A 13,108-nucleotide genomic window follows, 5' to 3' on the forward strand; every position below is an offset into this window, starting at 1 on the left:
AATCCTCAGCTGGACAAATGCTGGCAAAGCAGAAGGTGCCCTGAATGGGAAGTGGGGAGCAGATCAGTTAGCTGCCAGGGAGTCCAGGGAAGGATGCTGGCAGGTTCCAAAGGGCATCCTCTGCAGCTGGGGAGATCTGTTGTGATGTAGGACTTTTCTGTAGGGTCAGGTATAGATCAGAGAAGCTTTCAGGAGGATTGGAAAACCCTCTGGAATCTGTGTAGTTCACTCTGGCTAGGTGAATAGGCTGTGGAAATGCCAGCATGCTGGGCCATTCAGATCAGCCCAAGACTGTGCATTCCAGTGCTCCTGCCACTGAACTTACTGCTCTCACCTTCTTTACCTCCCAAGCCCCTCTGGGTAGAGTCATCTCCCAGACTCCTTTTAAGTAAGAGCCCCTTCCTCATGCCAGTTACTCTGCATACCTCTTCCTTTTGATACTTCTGCCTGCAAACCTCTCTCTCTTCATCTGCACTGAGAGTGGTACTGTTTGCTCTCTTGCCTTATCCTTTCCAGGGCCTGCGCTCTGTTGAGTGCTTCTGCTCCCATGGATGTTCTCTGTTCTGCTTGCTCCCAAAGTGCAAGAAAGTTGACATGAATGGTTTCCTCCCTTTTCTTCCTCCCATTTACCTTCCCTCCACACTAAGGACTGCATTTGTTCCTATTTCTGCTTCCTTCTCCCCAAGTCAGTTTTTTCCTCTTGAAGTTCTCTGGTTTTCTGTTTTCTCCTTTTTCTTTATAATCCCTTTCCCCCTTTCCCTGTGTGGGAGAGATGGCAGCCCTGGGATGGTCATATTCTTCTGGAAGGTGTAAGCAGGACTTCTCAGTTTTGTGAAGGTAATTGACTGGTGGCACGTACTTCTAAAGCAGCTGAGAGGCTTGCTGTGTGCCTTGGATCTCCTGTTCAGTCTTTGTTTCCTGTTTTATTTGGTTTGCTGTCTGAGGGCCAGCCATAGTTCCAGCCAACCTGTGGCTAAATGTTACCTTGGAGAGGACTTCTGTAGGTTTTTCCATGTGCATCTGACAGTTCTTGTTCCCTGGATAGAAAAAGCCTCTGTGGGGACAGTCATAGGAAGGTATTTACCTGCTTGTTTCTCACAGAAATCAGCAGTCACACTGCCTACCTGGAGTCATAGAACCACAGAATTGTTTGGGTTGGCAAAGGCCTCCAGGATCATGGAGTCCAGCTGCTGAGCTAACACCACCACGGCCATTAAACCATGCCCCCGAGTGCCATGTCTGCACTGTTTGGTTTCTAATATCTCCAGGGACAGCCTCCCTGGGCAGCCTGTTCCAATGCCTGGCCACTCTTTCAGTAAAGAAGTTTTTCCTGATATCCAATCTAAATCTCCCCTGGCACTTGGGACTCGGGGGGAAGAGCCCAGCCCCCACCTCGCTATGGCCTCCTTTCAGATGGTTGTAGAGAGCAATGAGGTCTCCCCTCAGTCTCCTCCAGATGAAACAATCCCAGTTCCCTCAGCTGCTCCTCAGGAGACTTGTTCTCCAGGCCTACACCAGCTTTGCTGCCCTTCCCTGGATGTGCTCCAGCAGCACTCTGTAGTGAGCACAGTATTGGAGGTGCAGCCTCACTAATGCCAAGCATAGAGGCACCATCACTTCCCTGCTCCTGTTGGCCACACAATTCCCAATACAGGCCAGGATGCTGTTGGCATTCTTGGTCCCCTGGATGTTCAAGGTGATCTACTCTATGACCTTGGATGGCACCAAGGTCAGAGTGGCAGCTCTGTAGTTCCCTGAATCCTCCTTCTATCCTTTGTGTAGGTGGTGTCACATTTGCCAATCTCCCATCAGCTGGGAGCTCCCCAGTCAGCCAGGAGTGCTGATAAATGATGGAAAGTGCCTTGGTGAGCACTTCTCCAGCTCTCTCTGTACCCTTGGCTGGATGCCCTCTGGCCCCATGGACTTCTCTGTGTATCTTCTGTGGTGCATTAGGTCACTAACCATCTCCTCTTGGATTATGGGGGACTTCATTCTGCTCCCCATCCCTATCTTCCAGCTCAGGGGGCTGGATATCAAGGGAACAACTGATTTTACTGAGGCAAAGGAGTATATAAACAGAAATATACGTCCATTGCTGCTATGGGAGATTGGAACTGTGAGAAAGAAACAAGGCAGCTCTGGAATACTAGCAAGTGAGGAGGACAATGTATGTGTGTTGAGTGGAAAAATGTCTTTGTGTCATAGAATCAAGGAATTATCAGGGTTGGAAGGGACCTCAAGGATCAGCCAGTTCCAACCCCCGTGCCATGGGCAGGGACACCTCACACTACAGCAGGTTGCTCACAGCCACATCCAGCCAGGCCTTCAAAACCTCCAGGGATGAGGCTTCCACCACCTCCCTGGGCAACCTGTGCCAGGCTCTCACCATCCTCATGGGGAAGAATTTCTAAGGATTTAGTCTGATCTCTTTCATGCTTTGTATGTTTTTATTCCTTCTGCAGAGATTTTGGGTTGCCCTGCCTGAGTTGCTCACAGGATAAACAGGGTGTTACTATTTAGTATATTATTTTCTTCTTCTGTTTATCTGTTTAGACAAATCTATCTGCTTAAACATCTCAGAACACTTTACTCACTCTGCTCCTCTGGTAAAATAAGGGTAATGATCTGCTTCCTGACCTCTGGTCCTGTCTGCTCAAGTAATAATCTGTTTCCATGGTGGTTGTTTCCTGTGCTGTTATGTGTTGCAGATGGGACTGGTTTCCCAGTGAAGTGCACATTTTTACTGTGAGAACAAATATTATTTGTGACAAGCTATGTAGCACTGTGAAACACTTTCCTGCTCTTGAATCTTCCTAAAATGGATGTTAATGTGGGAAGAGAAGCAAGAGGCTTTTCTCCTAAATTACTGTTTGACCCCTCTTAGTGCAGGAAGTCAGATTACTGTGTTGTGATAGTCCTTTCAGCTTTACAACCTCTAAATCTTTGTGAAAAGTTTCCTTTTTTATTTTCTAAGTGAGCATCAGCCTAATTTCTGAAGCTCCATCTCTAGCTGAGGTGGCTGAGTTCCCTTTGATTCGCCCTTCTTAGGTTCAGTGTCTCCCCTCTGGTGAGGTGATCAGTACTGAGTAGAATGTTTGACTGATGGGATTAGGACGCTGGTTTGCTGGAATCTGTGTTACAAAGAGGGATGTTACAGCTAAATCATCAAACCAAATCTGCAAGGATCCTTCTCTGTGAAATGGAGCACTTGTGCAAAAGGAATGCCCTAAAGAAAGCTGCTCTGGCAAGTGTCTGTCCCTTGGTGTAAGCACTGGGAGGTATCACACACACAGCACAGAATTAACCAGCTTGGAAAAGACCTTCAAGATCATCCAGTCCAACCTTTCAGCCAACACCATCCAATCAACTAACCCATGGCACTGAGTGCTCATCCAGGCTGATTTTAAACACTTCCAAGGATGGTGACTCCACCACCTCCCTGAGCAGCACATTCCCATGGCCAATCTCTCTTGCTGGGAAGAATTTCTTCCTCACATCTATCCTGGTGCAGCTTGAGACTGTGTCCTCTATTCCGTCACTGGGTGCCTGGGAGAAGAGACCAACCCCCACCTGGCTACAGCCTCCCTTCAGGTAGTTGTAGACAGCAATGAGGTCTGCCCTGAGCCTCCTCTTCTCCAGGCTAAACACCCTCAGCTCCCTCAGCCTCTCCTCACAGGGCTGTGCTCCAGACCCCTCCCCAGCCTTGGTGCCCTTCTCTGGACACATTCCAGCATCTCAACATCCTTCTTGAATTGAGGAGCCCAGAACTGGACACAGGACTCATGGTAGAATCATGGTAGAATCATCTGTTTGAAAAAAAATATTTTTGAGATCTGTGCTTTGCCTGAAGAAGTCAAAAGCATAAGAAGTGCTGCAAGGAGAGTGTTGTACAAATACCTCTTTCCAAGGCAGTCTGGAAAATAAGCTGACTGTTAATAAATCAAATATGTATGTCCATATCTTATAAATTCCTATGGAAATGATCCACTACCAGATGATTAGATCTTGAAGGCTTTCACAAAGGAGTGCAGTGTCACTAAGTTCTGATTTACAGCAGTGTAATGGAGGTGAAATTGCCATGACTAATCTTTGTAGTGGAATTTAGCATGGACTTTTTTTTTCACCCTCGTTTACAACTGTGCAGTACTCTTGAGTGCACAGAAGGGCTGGGGACAACCAGTTGTGGAGCTGACACAGCCGTCCTCCATCAGTGGAGAGAGAGTCTTTTATGACCTGCATATGGGGCAGGACATTAACAACATCAGCCTACTTCCTCACTCTTCATTGTAAGTATTTGCATGATCCAGGGAGGTTCTCCTCCCTCTCTACTCTGTCCTGGTGAGGCCTCACCTGGAATATTGCATCCAGTTCTGGGCTCCCCAGTTCAAGAGCAACAGGGATCTGCTGGAGAGAGTCCAAGGGAGGGCTCCAAGGATGCTGAAGGGACTGGAGCCCTGCCTGGTGAGGAGAGGCTGAGAGCCCTGGGGCTGGTTAGTGTGGAGAGGAGAAGGCTGAGAGGGATCTGATCAATGTCTATCAATAGCTGAGGGCTGGGCATCAAGAAGGAAGGGACAGGGACAACCTCTGCTCACTTGTGCCCTGGGATGGGACAAGGGGCAATGGATGGAAACTTGGATGGAGCAATTGAAGAGGAAGAAGAACTTCTTCACTGTGAGGGTGACAGAGCCCTGGAACAGGCTGCCCAGAGAGGTTGTGGAGTCTCCTTCTGTGGAGCCTTTGCAGCCCTGTCTGGATGTGTTCCTGTGTGACCTGTGCTGGATTCTCTGGTCCTGCTCTGGCAGGGGGTTGGAGTGGAAGACCTCCAGAGGTCCCTTCCAACCCCTAACATCCTGGGATCCTGTGATGATTCTCCTCTCTCTTTTTGTTCCACCACAAATTAAGATTGCATTGATCACAAGTTTCCCAGATGCCAGTGCTGGTTGGAAACACCTCCTCCAGTTTATTGCTGTGTAACACTGATGTACCAAAGTGGTAACTTCTTCTGTTCTTGTTTTTTCTTTCCCCCAGGGTGCAGCTCTCATTCGAATGTTGGCTAACTTTATGGGTCACTCTGTGTTCCAAATGGGCTTACAAGTAAGTAAAAGCATTTCTGTCTTTGTGCAGATTTGTGTTGTTTCTAGCAGTTTCTCTTCCTCTCTCCCTTCCTATTTTTCCCCTTTTAAAACTATGTTTGCATCTGCTTGTGGAAATGCTTCTTTACTTCAGGACCACCTGAGGCACCAACATGTCCTTGAAGCTGAGATTAATGGAAGGTGCTGAGTATTGTTACACACATGGTGGTGCCCCCAGTTTTGCCTACAGGTCTTGATGTGTCAAGTGATTGCACTTCAACTGGCACACAATTTTGTGTCCTTTTGATGGCATATGCCATGTAAAAGTCCTTTTGGCCATGTCACAGCTGTGTGAAGGGCTAGCTGAGCAGAGAGCTACTTCTCTTCAGTTGCATTTGCATGCTGATAAAACAGCCAACAACAAGTGATGTCAAGCCAGCTAGAAAATGCAGAGCCCTCAGACTAGTAATGCTTTTCAGAGAAATACTTTTGCCTTCCCTTCCCCCATAGCAAAATCCTTGAGCTCTAGTTTTACCTCTGAGGGCTTTCTGCCTTAACAATGTTTTGAAAACTCACTCTTCCTCTGCAAAGAAATTCAGAGGTAATGTTTCTGTACAGAGGGAAAGAAACTCAATGTCCTGATTACCAAGGATGAACTCTTTTCAGCAATAAATCAGTGCAAATGAGTGTTTTGTAAACTGTTTAAAACCAAACAAGCCAAAGCATTAAAAAAAACAATGCAACTCCCCCTATTCCGTTGCAATCTGCTTGAGTAAACCCTGTTCCAGGCAGCTGTGATTGATGAATTATGTATGATGCAGCCTGCTACTTAGAAGTGTCCTTTAAAGCAAATTGATGTTCACCTGAAATACAATTATGCTAAGATGGAAAGAGCAATCAATCTTACCTGTTCTTAGTAAGTTTTTCATTTTGAAATTTAAATAAACCTCAGCTAGGAGCAGGTAATTTTTAACAAAATAAATTGGAATATAAAAAAGATTATATATATATTTGTATTTTTATATATATGTCTAAAAGAAAAGTTAAATGAATAGAGTGATTATGTCAGAGAGGTGTGCTCCATGCAGTAGGCAAGGAAGCCTGTTGGGGCAACAGAGCTTTTTTGAGAGTTTGGAGGGCAGTCAGGGTTTGCAGTGTCACTTCCTCCCGAGACACATTTGGGTCATTTTCTGAGTCATAAGGGCAGGTCAGATCAGGTCTTCAGATCCAGATGTCTTGAAATCAAGAGTTTCCTTCATCCTTGCATATGTCAGGGATTAAACCCTCATCTGGTTTAAGCTGCTAAGATTTCTGTCAGTTCAGCAAAGTCCATATTCACAGATCACAGAATGCTAGGGGCTGGAAGGGAAATCCAGAGCTCATCCAGTCCAACCCCCCTGCCAGACCAGGAGCACCTAGAGCAGATCACACAGGAACACATCCAGGCAAGTTTTGAATATATCCAGGCAGAGACTTCTGCTGCACAGATCAATTTAGATGTGGATTAATAGCATTTCTTTCCTCACAAAAAGGAATTTCACTCAGAGTTGTAAAAAGGGAAAGTTCTAATACCCTTTGTAAACATTTTTCACACATCTTCCAGAGAAGGAGCAGTGTGCAAGCTGTGCTGAAGTAAATTCCTGTGAAAGAGTTCAGATCAAAGAACAGGGCTAGGCAGTGATTAAATAATCATAATTGCCATACAACTGTCATGAAGCTTTGTTTTTTGACCTGAGTGCCTTCCCATGCTTTTTGCTTTTCACCAGTTCTGCTCTCCGTAGAAACTCTTCTGTTTCTAATGAGAGGCTGTGAAAAATCTGTGCAAATCTACCTGGTGAAAATCTTGGCACCAGCTCAACAGGGAGATGATGCTCTAACTTCTTTAATAAAGGCTGTTTGAAATCTAGACAGAGATTTCACCTGCTGATGTCTCCTGCTTGAACAAAATAAAACATGAAGTCCATAAGCTTGTTCATAAGCTATAAATTGTAGAACAGGAACTGTGTGTCACAGAAGAACAGAATCACAGAAACATTCAGGTTGGAAAAGCCCCTCAGGATCACCAAGGCCAACCCACAACCCTACTCTACAAGGCTCACCCCTAAACCACAGCCCCAAGCACCACAGCCAAACCACCTTCAAACACAGCCAGGCTTGGGCACTCCACCACCTCCCTGCCCACCACATTCCAATCCCTCACCACTCTTGCCCTCAAAAGGTTTCCTACTGTCCAGTCTAAAGCTACCCAGTGGCAGCTTGAGGCCATTCCCTCTTCTTCTAGCACTAATGACCTGGGAGAAGAGACCAGCACCAACCTCTCCACAACCTCCTTTCAGGGAGTTGTAGAGAGCCAGGAGGTCTCCCCTCAGCCTCCTCTCTTTCACACTAACCATCCCCAGCTCCTTCAGTCTCTCTTCATCACATTTCTTCTCCAGGCCCTTCCCAGCTTCCTTGCCCTCCTCTGCCCTGGCTCCAGCCCCTCCACATCTCTCTTGGATTGAAGTGCCCCAAACTGGACGCAACACTCCAGGTGTGGGATGAGCAGAGCTGAGTCCCAGGGGACAATCCTCTTGGATTGGCGTGCCCCTTGTTTGTGCTTTTTGGACTTTACAAAATACCATTCCTGCACTGTGCACTTGGGAGCTTGGGCTGCTAATGAGAAGGGGAACTGGAGGACTAATTTACCCTTTTTGTCATGCATTTATTGTCCTGCATTATTGTCTTGCATATTATTACAGGCATCCCATTGCTTGGGCTTTGGCATTGTCTTGAATCCAGATTGATGATGGAATCCTGATGTCCAGCTAGATGGACTTTCTCAGTGAGAGCTGCACACCCAAGTGTTGCTGTTATTTAGCAATCTCTTCAAATACTGAATGCCATGAAAGTGCTCTTGGTGGTTCATTCCTCCTGGGCTGTTCTAATGGCTTGCTGAGTAACTGAGTCCTGAAGGACCTTTGCTTTACCTGGTTTGCTTTGTTTCTCATTAGCCTTCAATCCATGGAGCACAGCAGTGTTACCAGCAGTATTTTAGTTCTGTAGAGTGTATTGGGTATGTCACAGATGATAAAAAGAGTATTCCTGTAGTCTTATTACACTAGCATGAGCCAAAATGAGTAGCCCTTTATTTGTGTTTGTGTTGTTTGTGGTTCTATCAAAATCAAAGTATGATTCATTGCCTAATTAAGAAGTACAGAACTAGAACTTTTCTGTAAGAGAAGGTACAACAAATATGCTGAACTTTGGGGTAAGAAGAGGGAAAAACAAGGTTTAGAGCAAGAAGCAAGTGGGGATAGATACCTTTTTTAAAGTTCATTACCACTTTTTTGTCTAATTATGTGCTGTCACCTAGCAGGTGGACTTTCTGAATGAAGAGCAGATCAGGATGCTTTGGGAGGGAGAAGTCCCTTGGGTGTCAAAGAAAACAAGCAACTGTGTTAAAAAAAAGGAAAAAAATGCTGAATGAGAGTAATGCTCTTTGTTGGATGTTTTTATCAATGCATGTAGGTGGAAGCAAATGTACAAAGGTGCACACAACCCCTAGCACTTCAAACTTCTCTGTGGAGGAGTCTGCAAGGATGTAAAATTGTAGTAGAGATGCTTACTTTTACAGTGTACATGACTTTGGAGAGAGAGAGAGCCTGCCAGGAAGAACTGGCCTCTTCCTGTCATGGTAAATACACTGTGGAAGGCCATTGGGTCATGGTCTGGAAGTTCCACAATAAAGCTGCAACCAAGAGACTGCTTAGGGAAGGTTTAAAACTGTTTTTTTAATTTTTCTTCACAAAGTTCAAGCAGAGAAGGTGAAGGAATGTAAATAAGTCACTATTGGGTGTAAGAAAGCAAAATAATGATTATTCTAAAGACTTAATTGGAGAGAGAAATCTTTAAGAAGCTCTACTCAAAACAAGGTTGTTGAGTTTGGGCAGTTCTGAGCTCAGCTTGCTGGGCTTCTGTCTGTCTGCTGCTTCTTCTTTTCTGGCTGACATTGACAAGCAAAGTCTAACAGCCTCTCTGCTTCTTGACTCTCTGCCTTCTGCTACGGGGCCTGGGGGGATTCCTTCTGGCTGGGGGGGAGGACCCTTGGGGAAAGACCCCTCAGGGGAAGCAAAGGGGGCTTGGTTGTGCTTTTCTGTTGATTGTACACATTTGTAAATGTTGTGAATAGTGTCTGTCTGTACAGGAAGGTTTTCTGCCAGCCCTTTGGAAGTGTGTGATGTCGTGATTCTGTGACTATTCAAACAGGAGGCTCAGCAACAAGGACAGAACTTTCTCACTATTGTCACATAGCAATCCATAGACAAAACCAAAAGACAACATACTTACATTGGCTGTAATGAATCATTGAGAGTCTCCTTGTCTGGAGCCTTTCCAGCCCTGTCTGGATGTGTTCCTGTGTGACCTGTGCTGGATTCTCTGGTCCTGCTCTGGCAGGGGGTTGGACTGGAAGATGTCCAGAGGTCCCTTCCAACCCCTAACATCCTGTGATCTGTGATCCTGTGATGACAGTAATATCCTCAGCTGGTGATACTTGCACACAAGAAAAGTCACAGCTATAATTTTATGTGCTAAAGGTCAAATGTGTCCTCAGAGGAGGCAATCTCTTTCTTTTTTTAAGTCCTGACATCTTTTCTGATGTGGAAAGTCTCTTATTGACCAGGGAAATTCAAGAGGTGCATTGCACCAAATACCAGCACTCCTCTATCCAAGTGTTGGTGCTCCTCAGTCAAAAAGCCATTAATCAGCTAGGACAGCAGTTAGAGTATGAAGAGGCTTGGTCAGCATCACTTGCTCTTGCTCTGTTTCTTTACTGCATGGACTGGTAGAAGAAGCAGCAGCTGAGTTGGCTTTACCATCCAGCTATCACTGAGGGCAGTGGTAAGCAAGATCATGTTAGATTTGTGTGAGATTGTCATCTGCATTCTGCTGTTCCTAAGCTGTGTTCCTGAGGCAGGGGGCTGCTTGCATGACTGGGGTCACTGTATTCCATTTCCTAGAAGGTTTTGCTTCTGTGTGGCCAAGTGCTCCTTCAAGTTACCAGTGGGGATTTGTTTTCAATCCAATATTAAGTGCAGAGAGGAAGTGATCTGAAGCTCTGGTACTTAGGTCTGTCTGAAGAGGCACCTTCAGCACTGTAAGGCATTTTTGCACTGCTTCCTTGAAATGTTCCTTCTATTCAATTTTGCTTCTTTTGGAGCCCCATCTCTGTTACTGACCGTTTGTCAACATTGCATTTCATTTGCCAAGTGGCAGCTCATTGATCACTCAGCTCTGTATCCTTTTGAACTTCACTTGCTGCTCTCTGTGTGCTCATCACTCACTCTGATTTAGTGCATCATCAGCACTTTGAATTAGTTACTGTAGGAATCTCAGCTCCTGTGATAAATTAACTGCTTTTATGCTTTAGGCCTCACGTTGTACATCTGGAAGAAGAATTTCCATGAAGTGCTTTGGATATACTCTGTCTTTTTTTTGGTGCTGTTGAGTGGCCACTGTATTGAAACAAATTGGTCAACCTTTCAGAGGAGCTCTCTGGGGAAATGTGACATGCAGGCTGTTAAATGCAGCAGGGCTCACATTGCCATCACTTTTTACTATCGTCAAGCTGGCTAGTTAGACTTTCCTTCACCCACACTGCTTAGCATTTCCTCCTTTTTAGACACCTCTGCATGCTTGTGTTCTGTTGGAAATGTGGCAGTTGATGTGAAACCCTATCAGAAACTTTCCTGGTGCTTTTTTACAACTTGTTTGCCACTTCCTGGGCTGCATCAAGAGAAGTGTGGCCAGCAGGTCGAGGAAGGTGATTCTCCCCCTGTACTCAGCTCTGGTGAGACCCCACCTGGAGTACTGTGTCCAGTTCTGGAGCCCCTATTACAAGAGGGATATGGACATGCTGGAAGGTGTCCAGAGAAGGGCCACCAGGATCAGAGGGCTGGAGCACCTATCCTATGAGGACAGACTGAAAGAGCTGGGGCTGTTCAGTCTGGAGAAGAGAAAGCTCTGAGGTGACCTTCTTGTGGCCTTCCAGTATCTGAAGGGGACTACAAGAAAGCTGGGGAGGGACCTTTTAGGCTATCAGGTAGTGATAGGACTGGGGGGAATGGAATAAAGCTGGAAGTGGGGAGATTCAGACTGGATGTGAGGAAGAAGTTCTTCCCCATGAGAGTGGTGAGAGCCTGGAATGGGTTGTCCAGGGAGGTGGTTGAGGCCCCATCCCTGGAGGTGTTTAAGGCCAGGCTGGATGAGGCTCTGGCCAGCCTGATGTAGTGTGAGGTGTCCCTGGCCATGGCAGGGGAGTTGGAACTGGATGATCCTTGTGGTCCCTTCCAACCCTGACTGATTCTATGATTCTGTCCAAGAATCTAGTCATACCAGAAATGTATTCATCTGTTTCCACAGCATTATTTTATACTCTGATTTTTACATGGTATATTAAGCAGAGTACCCATTTTATCATGCTGCTTTATTGTATCTTTAGTCCCAATTCACAACAGTTGGCTGTATGATATTTGAAATGAGACATCATTAAAGACTTCATAATAGAGTTTGCTGTAAAATAATGAAGAAAACAAAACAGAACAACCAAAAAACAGTCTGTAAAACCAAACCAAACAAAAAAGGATCAGGCACCTTAGGATCAGGCTCAGTCAAGCAATGAGCTGCAATGCTCCAATACCTGAAGGGGGGCTACAGGAAGGCTGGAGAGAGACTGTTTGCAAAGGCCTGCAGGGACAGGCTGAGGGACAATGGCTTCAAACTAGAGAAGAGCAGATTGAGATTGGATGTGAGGAACAAGTTCTGCACCATGAGGATGGTGGAACACTGGAACAGGTTGCCCAGGGAGGTGGTTGAGGCTCCATCCCTGGAGATATTCAAGGTGAGGCTGGACAGGGCTCTGGACAACCTGATCTCGTTGGGGATGTCCCTGCTGACTGCAGGGAGGTCAGACTGGATGAGCTTTGGTGGTCCCTTCTGGCCTGGACCATTCTGTGACACTACTTGGAGGCTTCTTTGCTGAGTGTGGGGAATGTCACTTTTGGTGCTGGGCAGGATCATCTTTACAGCTGGAGTACCTCTGGTGTTGCAGGTGGTACAATGAGTAGGTGTTGAGTAAAGTATTTTCCAGCTAGCTCTGCACCCTTCTCCTCTGGTTTAGAGGAGCACAGTGTGTTTGACCTGGGTGAGCATCAAAGTATTGCCATGGGCACACTGGCTACAATCTGGCCTTAAGGTAGTTGCTCCTGATTCCTTTATTTATTAAACTGTCTCATTTCTACTGACAGTTGTCAGCAAGGTAACTTGAGCATGTTAAAAGCAGGACAAAAGGAGACATAAGAAATCTCACAGGAGCTGACCTCACTGTTCCTACACCCCATGTCACATGGGATTGAGAACATCTTATGTCTTCCCTGTCCACTCAGCATTTCTCCTGCTTCTAACTTACATCGCTCTGGTTTCAGGTCTGCCTTTGTTAAAGAAATTCAGGGTTATGGTCTTGTTTGTAGCCTTTTTTTTTTTTGCTGTGCCAGTTGGTCAGTAAAAATATGCATAAGAAACTTTCCTAAGCTGCAGTGTCACAATATTTTCTCCCTGTGAAAGTGTTAACTTTATGTACTGCATAGTAAGAGGAGGTTCAGGGGAGACCTTATTGCTGTCTACAACTGCCTGAAAGGAGGCTGTAGCCAGGTGGGGGTTGGTCTCTTTTCCAGGGCAACTAGAGACAGAACAAATTGGACACAGTCTAAAGGTGTGCCAGGGGAAGTTTGGGCTGGCTATTAAGAAGAAATTCTTCTCGGCAAGAGAGATTGGCCATGGGAATGTGCTGCCCAGGGAGGGGGTGGGATCAGTATCCCTGGAAGTGTTTAAAATCAGCCTGGATGAGGCACTCAGTGTCATGGGTTAGTTGATTGGATGGTGTTGGGTGATAGGTTGGACTGGATGATCTGTGAGGTCTTTTCCAAGCTGGCTGATTCTGTGATTCTGTGATTCTGTAAGTGATATCCCTGCCAAAAATGGAAGTCCTTCCTCTAGCGTCA

General features: G+C 45.9%; 1 protein-coding gene across 1 annotated transcript in view; it reads left to right on the forward strand.

The window, feature by feature from the left end:
- TRHDE (thyrotropin releasing hormone degrading enzyme) overlaps positions 1-13,108 on the forward strand; it is a 287,610-nt gene that overhangs the window by 164,205 nt on the left and 110,297 nt on the right. Inside the window, exon 7 of the mRNA XM_054399685.1 lies at positions 5,029-5,094. Within this exon, the coding sequence (XP_054255660.1) occupies positions 5,029-5,094 (66 nt within the window). The remainder of the gene's footprint in view (positions 1-5,028; positions 5,095-13,108) is intronic.

The sequence above is a fragment of the Indicator indicator genome, chromosome 3 (assembly GCF_027791375.1).
Source record: "Indicator indicator isolate 239-I01 chromosome 3, UM_Iind_1.1, whole genome shotgun sequence".
Classification (NCBI taxonomy): Eukaryota; Metazoa; Chordata; class Aves; order Piciformes; family Indicatoridae; genus Indicator; species Indicator indicator.